At 40.7% G+C, this 23,059-nt stretch overlaps 1 protein-coding gene across 1 annotated transcript; it reads left to right on the top strand.

Annotated features, from left to right (window-relative positions):
• The first annotated feature begins 11,436 nt into the window (after positions 1 to 11,436).
• LOC118703749 lies at positions 11,437 to 21,702 on the top strand. The gene is made up of 2 exons (XM_036410880.2): positions 11,437 to 12,967; positions 21,131 to 21,702. The coding sequence occupies exon 1, from the start codon at positions 11,621 to 11,623 to the stop codon at positions 12,935 to 12,937; it is 1,317 nt and encodes a 438-aa protein (XP_036266773.1). The 5' UTR covers positions 11,437 to 11,620; the 3' UTR covers positions 12,938 to 12,967; positions 21,131 to 21,702.
• The last annotated feature ends 1,357 nt before the right edge of the window (positions 21,703 to 23,059 follow it).

The following is a 23,059-nucleotide window of genomic DNA, read 5'->3' as shown; positions in this document are numbered from 1 at the left end:
TTTCATAAAACTTCTGATGTGGTTATTCTTTTTTTTTTTTAAGGATAGTATTCTTTTTTTTTTTTTAATACATTTTATTGATTTTTTACAGAGAGGAAGAGAGCGGGATAAAGAGCTAGAAACATCGATGAAAGAGAATCATCAATCAGCTGCCTCCTGCACACCTCCCACTGGGGATGTGCCCGCAACCAAGGTACATGCCCTTGACCGGAATCAAACAGGGGACCCTTCAGTCCGCAGGCCAACGCTCTATCCATTGAGCCAAACCAGTTTCCGCTGATGTGGTTATTCTTAAAGTTTTGCCTGTATCAGGCGAGATAACTTGGATTTTATTCTCATATCTAATGACAGAATTTAATTCTATTAGTCAAAGGAAAGAGTGTTGAATTTTTGGTCTGTAATAGCTATTTAAAAATGTTTCAGGATCCTTCAGCAGGAATGCAACGGTGAAAAAAATGGACATTGGTCATCAACTTCACAGAGGTTTCAAGCCTGTGATTTTTTTTTTTTTTTTTTTAAACAAGGATATTTTGGCTCCTCTTGAGAGGTTCTGGATTCTTTTCTTTTTTTTAAAATATATTTTATTGATTTTTCACAGAGAGGAAGAGAGAGGGATAGAGAGTTAGAAACATCAATGAGAGAGAATCATTGATTAGCTGCCTCTTGCACGCCCCCCACCGGGGATGTGCCCGCAACCAACGTACATGCCCTTGACCGGAATCGAACCCGGGACCTTTCAGTCCGCAGGCCGACGCTCTATCCACTGAGCCAAACCGGTCTCGGCTCAAACCTGTGATTTAAAAGACGCACTGTAAACCTTCAGACTATAAGACTCCTGGGCTGGAGAGGATCTCGGGACAGTATTGCTGTTTTTTGAACCTGCAGGCTGTGGCCCATTAATAGAAGCTCCTTCAGGCTTCCCTTGTCAATTTTACTTTCTTAATACTTATTTGGGGAGGCACAAATTCTACATCCTACTACTGTTGCTTCAGTTTCTCCTTCTAATAGCCCTCTCCTAAAATACTACATTAATCTTAACTCGTATCCCTGGTGACAGGCTTGCTGTCTTCAATTTACTTTTCCCACTATCTAACAGAGCACTCTCTACAACTGTAAAGTTCATCATACTCCCTGGCTTAGGATGTGTCTGTGGTTTTCCATTATTCACAAAGTCTAACTTCTGTCATGTCATAAAACCTTTTAGCTTCATTTCACCACTTATGTGTCTCCACTCCACTTCTCTACCACTCTCCCCAAATTCACAGGCACCCACATCAACTAAACTGATGCACTGTCAGTTCCCTTAATATGCCAGTGTTTTTATAACTCCTTGTTCACACAACTGCCCTACCTTGCTGAAAGACCCATTCAGGTCCTCCTTTCCCTCAGTATTTATGCTTAGAACTGAGAACTCCACTTGGTTTACACTGATTGGCCCCATTGGCCCCTGTCTGTACCTCTATTCCAGCACCTAAAACACAAATTTGATGTCTTGTGTCTCTCTCCACCTTGGGCTATAAGCTATTTCTGAGCACACTGCTCAAATGCATTTGCAGCCACAGCATGGGGCACATAGTAAGTCTTGAAGCATTATCTGCTGACTTCCAGTTTACTACCCTGTTCCATACTAACTATATGACCTTGAATAAGTTAGTTTCCATTTCTCATTTTCTTCAACTATGAAGCACAGATAATAATAGAACCTATTTCATAGGACTGTTGTGAGAATTAAATGATGATTCAAATAAAGAGGTTAGTGATCATAGTACTTGACACACAGAAAACACTCAAGTGAAGCTGTTACTGTTATGGTAAACCTTTTAGTGATACAAGAAAATATATCTTAGCCCAGCGGGCATGTTCAGAGGAGGGCACAGCTTGATTTCCTGTGTTGCAGGCTCAATCCCCAGTAGGGGACTGTGCAGGAGGCAAGTAATCATGATTCTCTTTTATTTTTGATGTTTCCATCTCTCTCCCTCTCCCTTCCTCTCTGAAATTTATATATATATATATATATATATATATATATATATATATATATGTGTGTGTGTGTGTGTGTGTGTGTGTGTGTGTGTGTGTATATATATATATAGTGTCTGTGTGTGTGTGTGTGTGTGTGTGTGTGTGTAAAGAGCTTATGGAAACTTCCTAGAACCACAAAATATTTATGAAGAATTGGAATGACAAATTTCTTTTAAAAATATATATATTTTTTATTGATTTTTTACAGAGAGAAAGGGAGAGGGATAGAGAGCCAGAAAAATTGATGAGATAGAAACATCGATCAGCTGCCTCCTGCACACTCCCTACTCCCTACTGGGGATGTGCCCACAACCAAGGCACATGCCCTTGACTGAAATTGAACCTGGGACCTTTCAGTCCACAGGCTGATGCTCTATCCACTGAACCAAACTGGTTTTGGCACAAATTTCATTTTTAAAAAGGAAGTACAAACTTGGCATAGAATCTTGTACTGGGGACACCTCTCACTACTGAAAACTTTATCATAATACAACTGGAAAGCATGACTGTACCACATCTAAACTAAAAAATGGACAAACAGAAAAGGGAACATTCTGAAAAAGAGAACACAGTGTTTTTCTTCTGGATAATTAACCTTTTTCTTGAAGAAGGTGGAATAAGTAAAAGAAAATGTGGTTGCTCCACTCCATAAAGATGGTCAGAACTCCATTTGCAGAATTCTTCCATTGAGCCCCAAAGGTTGAAGAATTCTAATTTTCTGGGCCCATACCAAAACCCCATAATTTTTAGGCTCTAAAATTATTAAGTTTTCCTGTCACTGTTAACTAGTCCTACTGTTGTTTTGTTTAAATAATACCATACTTGTCACAGAAAAGTAAATAATACAAACTAATATGTACTTCTTTTAAAATTCCCGTTTTATACATTCTGGTGTTTAAGGAAAAACCCTAAGTTTATAATTATCTCTTGTATGTTATAAAATGGTTTTTTTGGTCTGTGTCCTGCAATGGTTCTATAAAAATTTGGTCACCCTAGACTTGGGATAGACTCAAAATTTAGAAAATCCATTTCACATGATGGCTGAACATTAAAAAAAAAAAAAACTACTTTTATTTTTTTAAAAATTCTAATGGTTCTCTTATGCCAAAGAATCTTTGTCTTTATTTTGTTTTCATGTGCATTTTGGAGGACAGTAATTCAACAAAATCAAGTATTTGCTAGTATATATATATATATATATATATATATATATATATATATATATATATATATATATATTTTCAGAGATTGAAAGAGGCCCTGGCCAGATAGCTCAGTTTATTGGAGTGTCATCCTGATACAAAAAGATTGTAGGTTCAATTCCCAGTCAGGGCACATACAAGAATCAACCAATAAATGCACAAATAAGTGGAGCAACAAATCCAAGTTTCTCTCTTTCTTTCTCTCATAAATTAAAAAAAAGATTAGAAGAATATAAACAATGTGTTACCACAAATATTCAATATTCCATCATGATGTTTTCTAAAACAAGGGTTTAAAAAGACTCAAAAGATGATGCTTATTAGAGAATAAAATCAGAGAAAAAAAACAAAGGCTGAATATTTTGTCAGTGATTTTTCGATGTTATTACATGCAAAAAAATGATATACCTCTTAGACTCTAAGACTTAGAAGATCTGAAAGCAAAAACCCTAGAATCTTTCTGGATTTAGAAGAATTATTTATAATAATTGTTTATATCATTAGCTACATAAACATCAAAATAATAATGTTTATGTAGCTAATGATAGACAGGGACCTGTGCCTTTTTTGTGTAATAGAATTTAAAAGGAATATATAATGCTAGTAGGAAATCTCATTAGACCTGAAATACGGTTAAGAATATAAGAAGAAAAACATTCTTCCTTAGTTTTATTATTTATTTTTATTTTTTATTTTTTATTGATTTTACACAGAGAGGAATTGAGAGGGAGAGTTAGAAACATTGATGAGAGAGAAACATCGACCAGCACACTCCCTATAGGGATGTGCCCGCAACCAAGGCACATGCCCTTGACCTGAATCGAACCCAGGACCCCTCAGTCCGCAGGCCAAACCGGTCTCGGCTATTCCATATATATATATATATATATATATATATATATATATATATATATATATATATATATATATATATATATATTTATTTTTTTTATTTTTATTTTTTTTATTTTTTTTTGCCGAAACCGGTTTGGCTCAGTGGATAGAGCATCAGCTTGCGAACTGAAGGGTCCCAGGTTCGATTCTAGTCAAGGGCAAGTACCTTGGTTGTGGTCACATCCCCAGTGGGGGTTGTGCAGGAGGCAGCTGATCGATGTTCCTCTCTCATCGACATTTCTAACTCTCTATCCCTCTTCCTTCCTCTCCGTAAAAAATCAATAAAATATATATATTTAAAAAAACAAAACAAAAAAAAAACAGCCAAAACAGGTTTGGCTCAGTGGATAGAATGTCAACCTGTGGACTGAAGGGTCCCAGGTTCAATTCTGGTCAGGGGTATGTACCTTGGTTGCGGGCACATCCTCATTGCGGGTGTGTAGGAAGCAGCTGATCGGTGATTCTCTCTCATCGATGTTTCTAGCTCTCTATCCCTCTTTCTTCCTCTCTGTAAAAAAACAATAAAATATTTAAAAAAAAACCACACTCATTTAAATATATATATATATTTTTTTTATTGATTTCAGAGAGGAAGTGAGAGAGAGTGATAGAAACATCAATGATGAGAGAGAATCATTGATTGGCTATCTCCTGCACGCCCCCTACTGGGGATGGAGCTCACAACCTGAGGATGTCCCCTTAATAAGAATCAAATCTAGGACCCTTCAGTCACAAACCAATGCTCTATCCACTAAGCCAAACTGGCTAAGGCAGTTGTTTTTCTAAATTAATTTTAGAGATAGGGGAAGGAAGAGAGGAGAGGGAGAAAAAAAGAAATAGAGAGAAACACTGACTTGTTGCTCCAGTCATCCATGCGTTCATTGGTTGACTCCTGCATGTGCCTTAACCAGGGATTGAACCTGCAACTTTGGCACATTTGGACAATATTCCAACCAACTGAACCACCGAGCCAGGGCCCTTCCTCACTTTTGATTGTAAGAGATATAATCCATCATAAAAAAGGTATGTTCACATTAAGAGTACGGTCGTGACAATAGAAGAAAGATGTATTGACTTTATTGAAGTGAAAATATTTTCATATGGACAAGCTTAGGAAATTCACTGGGAAAAGATGATACTGACAGATGCTCATGATCAGAAAAATGATAATGGAGCAATTATGCCAGCTATATAAAAGGGTAGAAACCATCATCTCCTCCTCCCACATGATTATCCCACATTTAAACCATGGTCAGTTCTTAATTTTATGTGCAAAACTTCTGTGCCTATGGATTTAAATATGATAACCACTTAAAATATCTTATAAAAGACTTAAATAATTTTTTTTTTTGCAAATTCAATGATCAGGTTAACTACTCTCATATCTGTTCTAAAAACATTATAGATATTGCTGGCCAGTGTGACTCAGTTGATTAAGCATCTTCCCATACACCCAAAAGTTCGCTGGTTAGATTCCCAGTCAGAACACATGCCCAGATTGTAGGCTCAGTCCCCAGTAAGGGGCATGCAGGAGGCAGCTAATCAATGTTTCTCTCTCTTTCCATCTTTCTCTAAAATCAATAAAAACATATTTAAATAGTCCTGGCCAGTGCTGTTAAATGGTTAGTGTCAGCCTGCACACTGAAGGGTCTTAGGTTTGATTTGATCAAGAGCATGTACCTAGGTTGCAGGTTCCATTCCCAACCTAGTTGGGACATCTTCAGGAGGCAACCAATTAATGTGTCTCTCTCACATCAATGTTTCTCTCTCTCTCAGTCTCTCTCTTCTCCTCCTTTCCACTCTCTCAAAAAATCAATGGGAAGCCGAAACCGGTTTGGCTCAGTGGATAGAGCGTCAGCCTGTGGACTGAAAGGTTCTGGGTTCAATTCCAGTCAAGGGCATGTACCTTGGTTGCGGGCACATCCCCAGTAGGCGGTGTGCAAGAGGCAGCTGATCGATGATTCTCTCTCATCAATGTTTCTAACTCTCTATCCCTCTCTCTTCCTCTCTGTAAAAAATCAATAAAATATATTTTTTTAAAATCAATGGGAAAAATATCTTCAGGTGAGGATTAATAACAATAAAAACATAATTAAAATTAGAGGCCCAGGGCATGGCCTATGCCCTCTCGCAATCCAGGACCCCCCAGAGATGTTGGAGAGCCAATTTCAGCCAGAGCCCCACAGGCCAGGCCATGGGACCCCACTGGTGCACCAGGCCTCTAGTATGCATATAAGATCTGTGGTTAATCTCTCCCCCCCTTCCCTTTGAGATTCATCAGTCTGTTCCATGTGTCCATGCCTATGCATTGAGTGACACTAACCCCCTGGTGGTCAGTGCGCATCATAGCTACGAGTTGAACGGTCAAACAATCACTTAGGCTTTTATATAGAGAGATAATAATAAAATAATAAGATAAAATAAAAACATTATAGATATATAGGATACCCAATGGACATCAAGATTAGGGCATTTCAAAAAAAAAAAAAAAAAAGAAAGAGAGAGTGAGATTAGGGCAGTTCCCACACTAATTAACATTCATCTACTACTAATATATATAATATCAAATAAGAAAATACACTATGATAGAATTAAAAGTATCTTGATGTAAACAGATCACACATTTTTATGCAACCTATCAGTGTGGGATGATATCTTGAATAAAGTGTTAAAAGGTTATTATGAGAAAATTTGACAATATATAAAGCTTCATGCCTATTTGAAGACTTATCCCCTGGATTACAACAAAGGAAAGTAACTTTGCAAATATACTTGTTGCATGTAGCATTTCAGCAAGATATTAAGATACTGTCTAAATTATAACATAAATTAAAAAAAATAAACTGGAATGTATGAATCACTCGCTTAAATGATCAATTACTAGTATTATGAGAAATAGGCACACTTAATAATATTAGGGCCTGGCCCATGTGGTTTAGTGGTTGAGTGTGAACCTATGAACCAGAAGGTCACAGTTCAATTCCAGTCAGAGCACATCCCTAGGCTGTGGGCTTGGCTCATTCACCAGTGTAGGGCATGCAGGAGGCAATGATTCTCTCTTATCATTGATGTCTCTAGCTTTCTCTCCCTTATCCTTCCTCTCTAAAATAAAAAATATATATATTTTAAAACATTAGGATGTTATAGACATTCTCATTTCACCTTTGAAATGGAGATATAAAAACTTAAACTGTCTCCAGATTTGAATTTGTGAAAAAAAATTTTCAATAGATACTTCTGATTTATAACAAGTAACTACTGATTTAGTTCTCAAATATTCTAACAACTTAAGTGTAAAATTTCATTTTATTATTTTAAGCAGCATGCAATATCAATAATTCATATTTTAAAAATCATCATTGTGTTTTGATATTATAATATTGATTCACATGGGCACAGACAATAGGGTGGTGAAGGCCTGGGGTGGGCAGCAGGGGGTGGGGCAGGCTGGGAGAGGTCAATGGGGGAAAAAGGGGACACATGTAATACTTTCAACAATAAAGATTTAAAAAATAAAATTGATTCACAAATTTTACTTAGTGCAATCTTATCTAAATTTGAAAATGACCTTCATGTGTGTGTGTGTTTTTTAACACTATCATCACAGTATTGGGGTCCTATTCAAGATGTTTCATAATTACATAATTACAAATTAAATTGTAAAACATGGCCATCTTACTATTGAAAACAAGATACATTAAAGAAGTACATTTAAAAAATATTATTGTTTGCCTCCAGGAAGGCCAGGAATGTAAATTTGTAATAATTTTTGGTATTGGTATAAATATTACATTTAAACTTAATGTTGTGAGTTTTAATATACCTATTTTTTTTTCAATTTTCCAACATTTTTTCAACTACTTTAACGTTGCAGAAAAATTACCATTAAAAAATTAGTAAAGAGAGTGTGTGTACCGATAAGACATTTTCTCTGGGTCCAGTGTGACTTGGCTTGGCACTGGCTATATCCCTAACTTACTTTCCTGGAAAGTCCCAATACTTTGTATATTCATTTTCTAACTAAATGTGTTTTTCCTTTCTCTAAATTTGTAGCAGGATTTCTCCCAGAAACAATCCCAAATCTGTAAAAATTACTATAGCATGCTAAGATTAGGAGCCATTAAATCTCTCCATAAATGGATATTTTATAAAATAAATCTTTTTTATATATATATATAAATTATCAGGATCTTTTAAGAAAGTGCAATTTAAGTTTTTGGGTTTTTTTTAAATATATTTTATTGATTTTGTACAGAGTGGAAGGGAGAGAGAGAGTTAGAAACATCGATGAGAGAGAGTCATCGATCAGCTGCCTCTTGCACACCCCCTACCGGGGATATGCCCGCAACCAAGGTACATGTCCTTGACCGGAATCGAACCCGGGACCTTTCAGTCCCCAAGCCGGCGCTCTATCTATTGAGCCAAACTGGTCCCGGCTATAAAATAAATCTTACTAACATACTACATGAGAAAGAAAAGAATAAAACTCATAGGAACAGTCCAGAAGATGAATGGTTCAGCACTTGCATATGTAGAGAAATATGTCTCCAGAGACGGTTCAGCAAAGCAGTCAGGAGTAAAGGAATAAAGCTTTTAACTTACTATTGAGAGGGCACCAAGTTAGTCCCCAAATCAATAGGCACATCCTTTAGTAGGCACATTCTTTAGTAGGCACATCCTGATACAAAGGTAACACAAAGATTTCATGCTATCTTTCATGCATATAGTCATACTAATGCTTACTCAATAACAAATTGTGCCCTCCCTCTCTCTTTTATTTTTTAAAAATATTTTATTGATTTTGTACAGAGAGGAAGGGAGAGAGATAGAGAGTTAGAAACATCGATGAGAGAGAATCATCGATTAGCTGCCTCTTGCATACCCCCTACTGGGGATGTGCCCGCAACCAAGGTACATGCCCTTGACCAGAATCAAACCCGGGACCTTTCAGTCCACAGGCCGATGCTCTATCCACTGAGCCAAACCGGTTTAGGCTCCCCCTCTCTTTTATATTGGTGATATAAAGGGGTCTTGGGTGGCAGGGGTTTTTTCTCAACAAAATGAAGGAGTTTCTCAATACTTCTCAACAGAGAAAGAAAACAATTCCCTGTCCTGTAAAGCTAAGTCTTCTGTTGTATTAAACTAGAGGCCCAGTGCATGAAATGTGAGAGTAGGATCCCTAGGCCTGGCTGGCAATCAGGGCCAATCTGTGGGATGACCAATGGGGTGATGTCATGTGTGTGTGTGTGTGTGTGTGTGTGTGTGTGTGTCCCCCCCCCCCCCCCCCCCCCCCCCCCCCGCCTGCTGGCACCTGCCTTGCCTGGGGCCTACAGGCTGGGGGCAGCTCCTGCATTGAGCGTGTCTGCCCCCTGGTGGTCAGAGCGTATCATAGTGACCAGTCATTCTGCCAGTCCTTCCTCAGTTCCACCTATTTGCATATTAGGCTTTTATTATATAAGACTAGTGGCCCAGTGCACAAAATTTGTGCACATTAAAGGGGAATTAAGAGGAAATATTTTAATATTACTATTGCCCTTTCTCTATAATAGAAGTGTCAGAGGTGAAAGAAAATTAGTAAAATGTAAAAGAAAATTAGTAAAATGTATATGAAAATCTCCCTCCTGTCAGAGTCTGGGGCTCGCCGTAGGACTGAGAGTCAAGTCTCTGCCCACCACCTGCACATGTAGACTGTGGCATATTAACTAATATTTCTGAATAGCTCATAGGGAATAAACTTATTTTTTATGAATTTAACCCAAAATTTCCACTTGTTCATTTTAGGTTCTGTTCCATAATACATGTTTGCTTTTGTAATATTAACAGTTTAAAGTACTCACTATTAAGGAAAATTGATGTAGAAAGATGGACCATATTTTACAGTATACTGTGACATTCAATACCCCTTAGCATACTTCAGTGGTACCGAGGTTCAGAAGTAGTCTTACTGATCAGTTCATGAAACATGGCTTCATAAACTTCTAGAAACACTTATCAAAAGAAGCTTTGTAACGCATTTTTAAAAGACAAAGGAGCCCTAACCGGTTTGGCTCAGTGGATACAGCATCGGCCTGCGGACTGAAAGGACCCAGGTTCGGTTCCGGTCAAGGGCATGTACCTTGGTTGGAGCACATCCCCATTAAGGGGTGTGCAGGAGGCAGCTGATCGGTTTCTAACTCTCTTCTCTCTCTCTCTCTTCATCTCTGTAAAAAAGCAATAAAATATATTTTTTAAATTAAAAAACAAAGGGCAGATACTGAGTGTTTGGGGGTATCAAGGAACTCATTATACCATCTTTACAACTTTCCTTTAGTCTATTCTAAAATAAATAAGACTATTTTTAAAAATTCCACCTTTAGAATTGAGGAACCTCAAGGGCCTATGACTTTTCACTAATACTATAACCTGAATGATAGCAGGTCTTAAAACTTTTAATTTTCCCACACCCTATTAAGTTTGAAATGAGCTCATCTTTAAGCTGTTGTAGTTCTTGGGTTCCAGTTTTCCTATATTTTTTAAAAATATATATTTTATTGATTTTTTTTACAGAGAGGAAGGGAGAGGGATAGAGAGATAGAAACATCGATGAGAGAGAAACATCAATCAGCTGCCTCCTGCACCAACCCCCCCCCACCCCACCCCCCCCCCCCCCGCTGGGGATGTGCCCGCAACCGAGGTACATGCCCTTGACCGGAATTGAACCTAGAACCTTTCAGTCCGCAGGCCGACACTCTATCCACTGAGCCAAACCGGTTTCGGCCAGTTTTCCTACATTTTGACAGCTTTTGCTATTTTACTCTGTTGGAAATAGTGAGGAAAGTTGAAGCCTTCCCAAGGTCAACAAGTGATGATCAAAAAGGAAGAAGTTGGAGAGGGGTAGGTAAAGGGACAATTCACCTTTAGGTCTGCCATGAAGTAGCACCAGTATATACTAGCCCAGTCACTATTCGGCAATAGATTTAAAAAATTGGTAATAACATACCCTAACCTAGTCACTTCTTCACAAAAAAAGGGGGGGGGGTGGACTCGAGGACAAGCTGTACTGGCTGACAGGGGGTCGTTACTAGAAGAGGGTCCCTGCCCTCTGCTCTCCTACAGGACCTCGCACTCGTTCTGGAAGGCCTGGGCGAGGGCAGGAGAATGTTGGCAACGACACAGCCCAAGGTCCGGAGAGTGAAATTCTCCAGCCGCAGCGCCCGGAGGACCTAACCTGCGTGCCCGCTGCGAATGAATGAGCGAGTGTCGCGCAAGGCCTGGAGGAACTGCGCACGCGCAGAAGGCGCCCCGCTCCGGCCGAAGAGACCGCACGCGCCTGCGCGCTCCTCCCGGGCGGGCGGCAGCCTTTTCCCTCCGGGCAGGTGAGAGGCCGCCCGGCCGGCCGCTCCCTGGCCCCGCCCCCTGCGCGGCTCACCCGCCAGGCGTTGCTATGGGGATCCAGCGGCCGCGGCCGGCGGCCTGGGACTGCGCCACCTCTGCGGACCAGGCGCCGGCGACGGCGGGAGGTCATGGAGCCCCCGAGAAGCTCGGATGTGGAGGCCCGAAGGCTGAGGGGCTTGGGCCGCTGCCGGCATTTCTTCTGGCTGGGCGTCGCCTTCGACGCAGTGGGCGCGACGGTGCTGTTCGTTGGGATCTTCTCCGACCTCATCTTCTACGACTTGCTCCTCTACCTGGGTTCCATCATCATCTTCCTCAGCCTCCTCTGGTGGGTCTTCTGGTACACCGGCAACATCGAACTGAGCCCCGAAGACACCTGGAAGAGGCCCATCCGCATGGGCACGCTGGACCAGCACTTCTCCTTCACCTTGAACCTCACCAACACGTTGGCGCGGTTCCGACGGGACCACCGCAGGAGACTCCTCCAGAGTACCACTAACATTCGGAGTCCGTCCTTCACCATCCAGGTACCCGACCCGCTAGCAAAAGAGGACCAGGTCCAGGACAAAGGCAGAAGGAAAAGTGTCAGATACAAAGACGAGGCTAAAGCCTCAGGCAGAGAGGTTCTGGGCCCGGAACCGGAAACGGAAGCTGTAAAACATTCAGAAAGAGTTGGCCCCCCAGGCCCTGAGGCTGGTCCTCTGGGCCCCGAGGCTAGACGATCGTCAGGCCGTCTGGTGCATCCCAAGTTCACGCCATCAGAAGTTCTGGACCAGCCCCTGCCTGCCGACATTGCCTCCTCTAAGAGCCTGACTGTGGTCCCATCATCCTCTATTAGTCAGCCTCTAACTATTAATTATTCTAAGAGCCTACCTACTTCGTTGGCCTCTGAGAGCAATCCTCTAATCACTATTACCTCTGTGAGCCTGCCTGGTGTCCCCTTGCCCTCTTCAGGTCAGCCTCTGGACACTCTGGCCTCTGATATCGAGACTGTAGATTCCGGAGTCTCACAAAACTACCCCCTGGTGCACGTGGCTGCGATGAGCCATTTCCCGACCCCAGTCGACTCGGAGAGGGATTTCCAGAGTCATTCTCTAGACACTCAAAATCAGGCTTCCCAAACCCAGGGCTCTCTGACCCACCTTACACCAGGCACATTTTTTCAGACCCAACCTGTGCACCCATGGGGCGCCGTGGCTGGCCAGGACTTACAGTCCCTGTGTAACACCCAACCGTTCTCTACGAGCACTGTGGTTCAAGAGATTGCGCGCAGCCAATCTCCACTTTCCCGGGAGCCATCAGGGGGCCAGGAACTAAGCCAGGAAGTCCCTGACGCCATATCCCGGCTCCCGGAGTCTGAGTCCGTGGCTCCAGCTGCTGAGGCCCGGAAGTCAATGCCCCATGAGAATGTGCCTGCCCCTACCACCCAGAACGGTGGCCATCTCTAATGCAGAAGCAGATGCTCTGGCCTCTGCAAAGTAAGTACCTTGGGAGGAATCTTCACCTACAGTATTTCTTGATCATTTCCAGATCTACGTTCTAGTTGTTTTCTCAACCTCCTCTGTTTAAAAAAAAAAAAAAAAAAAAAAAAAAAAAAAAGGGGCGGGGGGGGGCGGTTAAAAAATTAAGTTAGTGGAAATGAAGTGGCCTTTTCTTTTTTTTTTATTAAGTTATTATTTTTGTACATATACCAATGCCCCCCCCCCTCCCGTGTATATCCTCCCTCCCCAGAGTTTTATGTCCATTGGTTGTACTTATATGCATGTATACAAGTCTGAAGTGGCCTTTTCCCTCAGGGATTAGATTTTTGGAACTTCGGTGCCCTGAGCTATAAGATTTCTCACCTACTCTACCAGATACTAATGTGAATAGTTTCTTTTATTTAGGCCTAATTGGGAAAGGGTGGAATTACATTCCCTCGTGGAGCTCTCCGGTGAAAGCTCAATGTTTCTGAAACAAGAGGATTTTAGGTGGTACAGGGACACAGCATTAAATGGCAGTGAGTTCTTCAGTGGGCAAGTTGCTCTCTTTTCGGTTCTTCCTCCATCTTTGTGATTATGTTAAAGAGAATGTCCTTAGTTTGGGGGTGTTAGTGAGCTCTTACATCTCTATCATTTTGGTAGGGCCCCCAGCTGGGATTTAATACCATTTGTGTTAATAAAGCCATTTCAATGGATAACTTCTATTGCGAAGTATCACTGGTTTTTCCATTTAAAATAGTGTTGGTTGCACCCTAGCCTGTTTGGCTCAATGGATAGAGCGTCAACCTGGGGACTGAAGGGTTCCTGGTTCGATTCTGGTCAAGGGCATGTACCTTGGTTTCAGGCACATTCCCAGTGGGGGTGTGCAGGAGGCAGCTGATGGATGCTTCTCTCTCATCAATGTTTCTGACTCTCCATTCCTCTCCCTTCCTCTGTAAAAAAATCAATAGAAATATATATTTTTTAAATAAAGTAGTGTTGGTTGCTTTTTAAAAAAATATATATGTTTTAATTGATTTTAGAGAGAGGAAGGGAGAGAGTGATAGAAACATCAATGAGAGAGATACATGGATTGGCTGCCACCTGCATGCCCCCTACTGGGGATCAAGCCTGCAAAACCCTGGCTTATGCCCTAACCAGGAATCAACCAGGGAACTCTTGGTTCATGAGTCACTGCTCAGCCACTGAGTCACACTGACCAGGCTGCTTTTTCCTTTTAATCCTCACCTGAGGATATGTTTGTGTGGTGTTTTTTTGTTTTTTTTTGTGTGTGTGTGTGTGTGTTTTTTAATTTGAGAGAGAGAGAAGGGGAGAGAGAAACATTAATGTGAGAGAGAAATATCCATCAGTAGCCTCCATTTTCCACTCTGACTGGTGATCAAACTCACAATCATAGGTATGTGCCCTGACCAGGAATCAAGCCCAAAACTTTTTGGTGTACAGGACAATGCTTCAACCAACTGGGTGACTGCTTTTTGAAATACATTTATTTAAGAAAGAAAAACAACAACAACACATGAGTCAACTTAAAGATAAAAGTTAATTATATAAATGAAACTTGGAACAATGCTGAAGTTTGGACATTTTCTTATTTGTCCTAAATCACATGCACTTTCTACTAAATCACACACCCTTTGTGCTAACCTGTTTGATGAACTTTATGGTTAAGGCTATTGAAGGTGCTTAACTCTCCATTCCTTTGACAATTAGAAAGGTAGAAAAGGCCATGTGAATGTCAAAATTGGTGGCCCTGTTTTCTGTGAGTTAATTGCTGTCACAATAGTATACTTTGCTGAGAATCGATTTCCTGGTCTTTCTAATTCTCTTCCATGTGTTACCTGCTCTTTGGGGGATAAGAGGAAAGGGTATGAGGCAGAGCAATTTGGATATTATGTTATGGTATTTGTTGCTCAAAAATATCAACATATTGGCTCAGTGGATAGAGCGTCAGCCTGTGGACTGAAAGGTCCCAGGTTCGATTCCGGTCAAGGGCATGTACCTTGGTTACTGGCACATCCCCAGTAGGGGGTGTGCAAGAGGCAGCTGATGGATGATTCTCTCTCATCGATGTTTCTAACTCTCTATCCCTCTCTCTTCTTCTCTGTGAAAAATCAATAAAATATATTTTTAAAAAATACCAACATATTATCCAAAAAGGTGTTCATCTTTATTTCATATTGGTTGACTTCATTTCTAGCATGGAATACAATTGAATATTAAGTGGAAGCCAAACTAGATTTCCTTACAGTTTTCTTTCATTCTCCTTTAAGAGATTTATATATAGCCAAAGCCGGTTTGGCTCAGTGGTAGAGCGTCGGTCTGCAGACTGAAAGGTCCCAGATTCGTTTCTAGTCAAAGGCATGTACATTGGTTGCGGGCACATCCCCGGTAGCGGGTGTGCAAGAGGCAGCTGGTTGATGTTTCTCTCTCATCGACGTTTCTAGCTCTCTATCTCTCTCCCTTCCTCTCTGTAAAAAAAATCAATAAAAATATATATTTAAAAAAAAGAGATTTATATATATACTCTCTCTATAGGTGTGTATATATGTATATATACATTACAAAGATAAACTATAGGAGCAAAGCATTTGACTCCTTTAGTTTTGTACAGTTTGGACACTGGGTTGTGTGTGTGTTTTAATATATTTTTATTGATTTCAGAGAGGAAGGGAGAGGGAGAGAGAAATAGAAACATCAATGATGAGAGAGAATCATTGATCATCTGCCTCCTGCACGCCCCTTACTAGGAATTGAGCCCAAAACCTGGGCATGTACCCTTGACTGGAATCAAACCTGGGACCCTTTAGTCTGCAGGCTGACACTAGCCACTGAGCCAAATCAGCTAGGACTGGACACTGGATTTTAAAATGAAATACATTAAGTGGTTTGTTCGTTTGCTTACTTTTTTTTTTTTTTTTTTTTTTTTTTTAAACAAGTAAAGAGGTCTTTTTTTCTTTTTCTTTTTTGCACTTACCATGCCATGAATTCATGAATTCACAGTGAATGGGTTCCAGCAGCTCAGGCTCCTTTCCATTGGTTCTCACAAAGTATCCTCCTCTGAATGGAGCAGGCTAGTGCTTCAGTTGAACCCAACTATCTTTCTCTTTGATTTCCTTATTTTCCTGGTTATTTTTCCTTTACATGTTTCAGGAAGCATTCTCAGCTCTAAGAGTGCTTAACATGCTCAGTATGTCTGTTAATTCTCTTGGGAAAGATCTTTCCCTTATTTGTTTACAACAATGCCCACTGCATGCTGGGTAACACTGTAGACTTCCAGTTTTGTCATGGTAACGTTTGTAGGGCATTCCTTGTGAGCAGTGCCATTCCTTTAATGTCTATAGTATCACCTTTCTTGTAGATTCGCATGTATGTGGCCAAAGGAAAAACTCCATGTTTTCTAAAAGGCCTGGAGAATATATTGCAGGGGCCCCTTGTCTTTCCCTTTGTGTTAGTCATTTTGGCGAATTACTGGAAGATGGTGGTTCTAGCTAAAAGGTAGGCAGGTTTGTTTATTTGTATTTTTAAAAAGAAGACAAAAAAAAAAAAAGAAAGAAAGAAAGAAAAACACTAGCAAACTAAAATAATTCCAGAAAGAAAGAATTTAGTATTAGTGAATGAGATAATTAATTTTTTCCTATTCTATTTTTTTTTTTCGGGTAAAATATATTATTGAAATACTTAGGATGCAGACTTTGCCATTAGAAAGCTTATAGATTTGGTTCTCTAAATCAAAAGAATAGCTTTAAAGAGGAGAACATTTTAGACAAGGAGAAGGAGTAGGTTGGTGTCTACCTAATAATTCTTAGTGGAAGAATTAGTTTTTGAGAGGAAGAGCCATGCAATGACCTTTATTTTTTAAATATATTTTGATTTTTGATTGATTTCAAAGAGGGAGAGAGAGTTAAAAACATCAATGATGAGAGAGAGAATCATTGTTTGGCTGCCCATCTGCATGTCCCTCACTGGGTATCAAGCCTGTAACCTAGGCATGTGCCCTGACTAAGAATTGAACTGTGATTTTCTGATTTATAGATCAATGCTCAACCACTGAGCCATGCCAGCCAGGTGCAATGAATTAATTCATTGACCATACATATATTATTTATATTTTTATTCTGACCATTTATTTTTTTATTTTTTAATATATTTTTATTGATTTCATAGAGAGAGAGAGAAAAAAACAGCAATGATGAGAGAGAATCATTGATCAGCTGCCTTCTGCACACCCCCTACTGGGGATTGAGCCTGCAAACCGAACATGTACCCATGACCAGAATTGAACGCTGGACCCTTCATTACACAGGTCGATGCTGTATTCACAGAGCTAAATCAGCTAGAGCAAACATACATTTATTGAATTTCTAGCAAGTGCCAGGCATTATAGTAGGCTCTGGGGATCAGAGCTAAATAAGATACCTTTACTCTCCAAGAGCTCTCTATTTATCAAGGGAGAGAAACATACTAAACATAGGAATAACTAACACAGTCTAATGTAATAGAAGTCTGGTCAAAGTGCTTTCAGAATACAGGTTTGCAATGAGTGAGAGATATTTTAGTTGGATTACCAAAGTAGGTGTTCATTGGGTAAAGAAGTTGGGAAGAACATTCCATGCAAAGGGAAAAGCATCACAGAAGTATAATAGTCCATGGCTTGTTGGGGACACCATTTAGGAAAAAAAACAGCCTGATAGGCAAGGGTGTCTATAGACAAGGATGCTTGAGACTCAGGTTGTAGAGAGATAGAGAAAGAGTTGGGGGTGGGGTGGGCACCAACTGAGACCAGCGTTAGAAGGATTTTAAATAGGATATTTTGGGTTCTTAATTCTACCATGGGCTCTGTGATAAAATAATGACAATAGGCAAATAACCTATAATAATAAAAGTGTAATAAACTAATTAGACTGGATAGCTGAATGGCCTCCCAGGCATCATTCTGGACATCCTTCCAGATGAAGCCACAGCAGTGGAAGCTGAGGCAGAGGTGGTTATGGTGATCAGGCAGACAGGCAAGCAGTTAGGGGCGATCAGGCAGGCAGGTGAGTGGTTAGGGGCGATCAGGCAGGCAGAGATAGTTAGGGGTGATCAGGCATACAGACAGAGTGGTTGGAGTGATCAGACAGGCAAGCAATTAGAATCCAGTGGTCCCGGATTGTAAGAGGGATGTCCGACTGCAAGATTGGGCCGAAACCAGCAGTCGGACATCCCCCAAGGGTTCCCAGATTGCAAGAGAGTGCAGGCTGGGCTGAGGATCCCCCCATCCCATGTACGAATTTCATGCATTGGGCCTCTAGTTAGAGAATAATTGCCAAGATCTCTCCAACTTCTAAGATGAAAACAGACCTATTAGATGTTAGCAACAGTTTTTAACTGAAGTGTAGGCTCCATGGGTATTCATCTTGGAAAACACTTTCAGGTATTTGTTTACTTGTACATGACTTTTTTTTATTTTTTTATTATTTATTTATTTATTTATTTATTTGCTTCAAAGATGACATGAAGAAATAATCATGTAATTGAAATCTGTGTCTGCATCTGTCCTCATTATTTTAATGACATTGGTTAAACGTGAAATATACAATTTAGAACTATCAGGGCTGCAAATATATTACTTTAAATAAATGTTTATTATAACTTTAAAAATAAGTAAATAGAACAGTTATTGAGAAATTTTCTATTAAGGCCAAGATAATAAATATTTTAGGTTCTGAGGGTCAAAAAGCAAAATCAAGACCTGGCTGGCATGGTTCAGTGGTTGAGCATCAGCCTATGAACCAAGAGGTCATGGTTCGATTCCTGGTCAAGGCACATGTCCAGGTTGCTGGCTCAATCCCCAGTGTGGGGCATGCAGGAGGCAGCCAATCAGTGGTTCTCTCTCTCATCATTAATGTTTCTATCTCCCTCTTCTTTTCCCTTCCTCTCGGAAATCAATAAAATATATCCTAATATATAAAAACCCTGGGTTGTATGACCAGTAATGACTGAGGCTCAACCAACGAGAAGTCAGTCCTAGCTGTGGCAACCCAGCACTGTCTTCTTCTATTGCAGGTGGTGCCCCAGCACTGACTGCTGAGGGGGCTGTGAATCAGGGACAGAGAGAGCCCTGAAGAGAGAAGCAGGGACTATTCTGTCACCATTGTGGCAGCTTTTGATCAGCAGTTGCCTCTCTTTTTCTCTCCCAGTCTGGCCAGCAGCTGTGCCTCCATTTCTCTGCAGCCCCACCTTTGTGATCAGGCCCTGTTGATAGACCCAGAGATGCTGACTGGCATAGGAACTGACCAATCAGAACCAAATGTGGGTGTTGTGAAGATCCAATGGCTGCCTAGAAGGTGGAGCTTCTAACACTGACTGGCATAGACACCAACAATCAGAACCAAATGTGGGTGCCTAGGAGGCAGAGCTTTTGATGCTGACTGGCATAGGAACTGATCATTCAAAACCAATTGGCCAGCAGAGGAGGGCAGTTGGGGGTGAGATCAGGCCGGCAGGCAGAGGCAGTTAGGGGTGATCAGGCAGGCAGCTGTGCAGTTAGGAGCCAGTGGTCCCAGATTGCAAGACAGCTGTCCCCCAAGGGGAGAGGGTGCAGGCTGGGCTGAGGGAACATTCCCAGTTGGAGAAGGTGCAGGCTGGGCTGAGGGAACCCCCCTCTGTGCACAAATTTCGTGCACTGGGCCTTGTGTGTGTGTGTGTGTGTGTGTGTGTGTGTATTAAAGCAAAATCTAGGATATTGTGTGGCTGCTTATCTAACATGAAAGAAAACTCCTGAACCCCCTCTTTGCCTGGGGTATGCTGTACTGTTAGTTGCTTTGACTCCAGTTGCATCAACTGAAGCCATGAAACTGACCAAAAACAACTGGCCAGAGAGAGAGAAAAGAGGGGCCTGGACAGTTAGGCCTGCAGCCAACACGATATATTTCACTCTGCCCAGTGACACCCAGATCTGAGGGTGCCATTCTCTCATCTCAGAGAACCTGGCCATCTCATCTTGGTTGGTTGGCTTGAGGAGAGGTGATTTGTTGAGTCTCTGATTCCTAGATTGAGATTTCATTTCTTAGTGCCTGGCATTGCCATCACTGGAGTCTACATGTGTAGGTGGTGATGCTCAGGCCCTGAGCAGTCCATTGGCCAGACAGCAGGCACTGGGTGCTCTGGAGATAGTAGGTGGAAACTGATGCCCAGGCTTGGACTTTGAAGTAACAGCGATAGCCCACAGCAATACAAACACACAGAGTGGGGAGGGTACTACTGGCATGTAATGTGTAGAGGCCATACATGCTGCAAAACACTCTTCAATGCACAGGCCAGCCCCTCACAACACAGAATGTCCAACCTAAAATGTCATGTTGATAAACACTGACCTAGAATAATAAAAAAGTACTCTATAGTCTATGAGATACTTAAAGAAAAAAAAATCTTACTTTGATCCTCAAATTAATCATTGCTTCTTATATAATACTAGAGGCCCGATGCATGAATTTCATGCAAGGGCTCAGCCATCGCAGCCACAATGGCTTGCCTCAGCCTTCGCTGCCCCAGCTTCATCTCGAAGGTCGTCTGGAAGAATGTCGGGTCTAATTAGCATATTACACTTTTATTATTATAGATGATATCTTTTCCACTAGACTATTTTCCACTAGACCATGAGGATCTTATTCATCTTTATTGTATTCACCTTTGTATTCCCATTTGTATCATTTTTGAATCAACACACATGGAGCATTTGTTAACAATACTAGCTACATTTATTGGGTGTTTATAATAGACATTGTACTAAATAACTTACTGGTATTATCTCCTTCCTCACACCAATCAGGAAGGAAGTTAGCATTTGCTATTGAAGGGTTGAAGATTTGATAATGTGAGGTTGAGTAGTTTTCTCAATGTCACACAAATGGAGAAGCTGAAATTGATGTATAATTGATGTGTAATTTGTTATAAGACTTATGTTATAAACTTTTCTTCCAAATTAAACTTATTAATGAGCCTTTTTATTAAGCCTGTTAATTGTTAAGTTGTAATATTCTAGATCAGTCAATGAGCGACTTTTTTTTTTAAAGCTGTACTTTTAGAGAGAGAATGAAAATCAACAACTCTAATTTTTTGTTTCAGTCTATGTTTATAAATGTCATTTCAAATAAAAAATTGTTTTCTTTTTCTTTCCAGAACTCACCAATGTTTCTACATATTTAAGTGCCAACTTTATAAAAGTATAAATACATTCATCTCATTTTGGAAACCTCCATATGGAATTTTGACCAATTCATACCAGCAGACTTGCTAGACTGCCTTTGCCAAGTATATGTTTCAGTGTTGGGGAGAGTTTTCCAGCTGCAGATAATAAAGTTATTTATTTCCAGAACTTTTAAGCCATAATATATTAGGCCATTCCTAATATATTTGATATATAAGTTTGTTTGTTTGTTTGTTTGTTTTTTAAATATATTTCTCTTATAAAAGCATTCTAACATTCTAAGTGGAAAATAATGTCTCACGTACTCTGGGTAAAGATGTAAGTAAATATGATTCCTTTGGAATGGACATTGAAAATGTAACTTCTTGATTTTCAGGATATTTTGTAACCTCATTAGCTATTCAAAAGGTTAACACAATCAATGCATTATAATATATTACAATTTATATTTATATGTTCATTTGATTTCAGTAATATCTGAATTTCCCTTTTTCCCAAGGATTTAAAATCTGCTGATTTGGAGCCCTGGCTGGGTAGCTTGTTTGGTTAGAGAATCATCCTGATATGCCAAAGTTCACATTTGATCCTGGGTCAGGGCACATACCAGAATCAACCAACGGGTGGGTAAATAAGTGAAACAACAAACCTCTTCTCTCCCCTTCCCTCCCCTCCCCTCCCCTCTTTCCTCCTTCTCCCTTCCCTCCCCTCCTTTTATTCTTTCTTTGTATTATTGGATTGTTTATGTAAGAATGCTCTAGCCTTGGCAAGTTTGGCTTAGTTGGTTGGAGTGTTGTCCAGAAAACCAAAAGGTGGCAGATTTGATTCCTGTTTAGAGCACATACCCAGGTTTTGTGTTTGTGTAGGAGAAAATCAATCGATGTATCTCTCTCACATCGATCCCTCTCTCTCTCTCTTTCTCTCTCTCTCTCTCTTTCTCTCTCTCTCTCTCTCTCTGTCTCTTCTCTCTCTCTCTCTCTCTCTCTCTGTCTCTTCTCTCTCTCTCTCTCTCTCTCTTCTCTCCCTCTCTCCTCTCTCCTCTCTCCCTTTCTCTAAAATTCAATTTAAAAAATAATGCTCTAATACAGAGGTAGTTTCCTTTTGAAATTTTTAATTATAGTCAAATATATATTTTTAGGTGGTACAATACTTTGGATTAAAACTTGCAAAATATTAGCTGTTTTTATATTTCTTTCTATTTTCTGTGCTATGTGTCACAAAATTTTTTAAAAAGACATTTTTCTTGGTCTCAGAGAGTAAGGAAAAGGGGAGAGAGAGAAATATCAATGATGAGAGAGAATCACTAATTGGCTGCCTCCTGCACACCCTCCTTAGAGATTGAGCTTGAAACCTGGGCATTTGCCCCAACCAAAGGACCAGAAGGACTGGTCGACCAGTTGCTGTGATGCGCATTGACCACCAGGGGGCAGACATGCAACCTGATGGTCAATGGGCTCCCACAGCCAATCTCCTATGGCAAGCCAACTTCCCCTAGTCCCTCCTCCTGGCCAGCAAACCTCTCACAGCTCCTCCCCCTGGCTGGCAGGTCCCCAGGCCCCGGCTGACAGCCAGCAGGCCCTGGCCAGCCTGGCCCTGATCAGAACTGGGCAAGGCGGTCCAATAGGCCATATCTCCAGCCAGGCCTAGAGACCCCACCCATGCAAGAATTTCATGCACCAGGCCTCTAGTCATTTTATTTTATTTTTATTTTTATTTTTAAAAAAATCAATCTTTATTGTTCATATTATTACAAAGGTTCCTCATTTCTTCCCCCCTCCACCAGGTTCCCACCCCACTCTCCGCCCTCTCCCCATCCCCCATTGTCCTCATCCATAGGTGCAGAGTTTATGTTCAGTCTCTTCCTCCCTCCCTTTCCCCGATAGTAAATCCCTTTTCAGAAAGTA

This window comes from Pipistrellus kuhlii, unplaced genomic scaffold, assembly GCF_014108245.1.
Source record: "Pipistrellus kuhlii isolate mPipKuh1 unplaced genomic scaffold, mPipKuh1.p scaffold_m20_p_4, whole genome shotgun sequence".
In the NCBI taxonomy this organism is placed as follows: domain Eukaryota; kingdom Metazoa; phylum Chordata; class Mammalia; order Chiroptera; family Vespertilionidae; genus Pipistrellus; species Pipistrellus kuhlii.
Note: the sequence above shows the minus strand (reverse complement) of the source record. Positions and strands in the feature narration are given on the sequence as shown.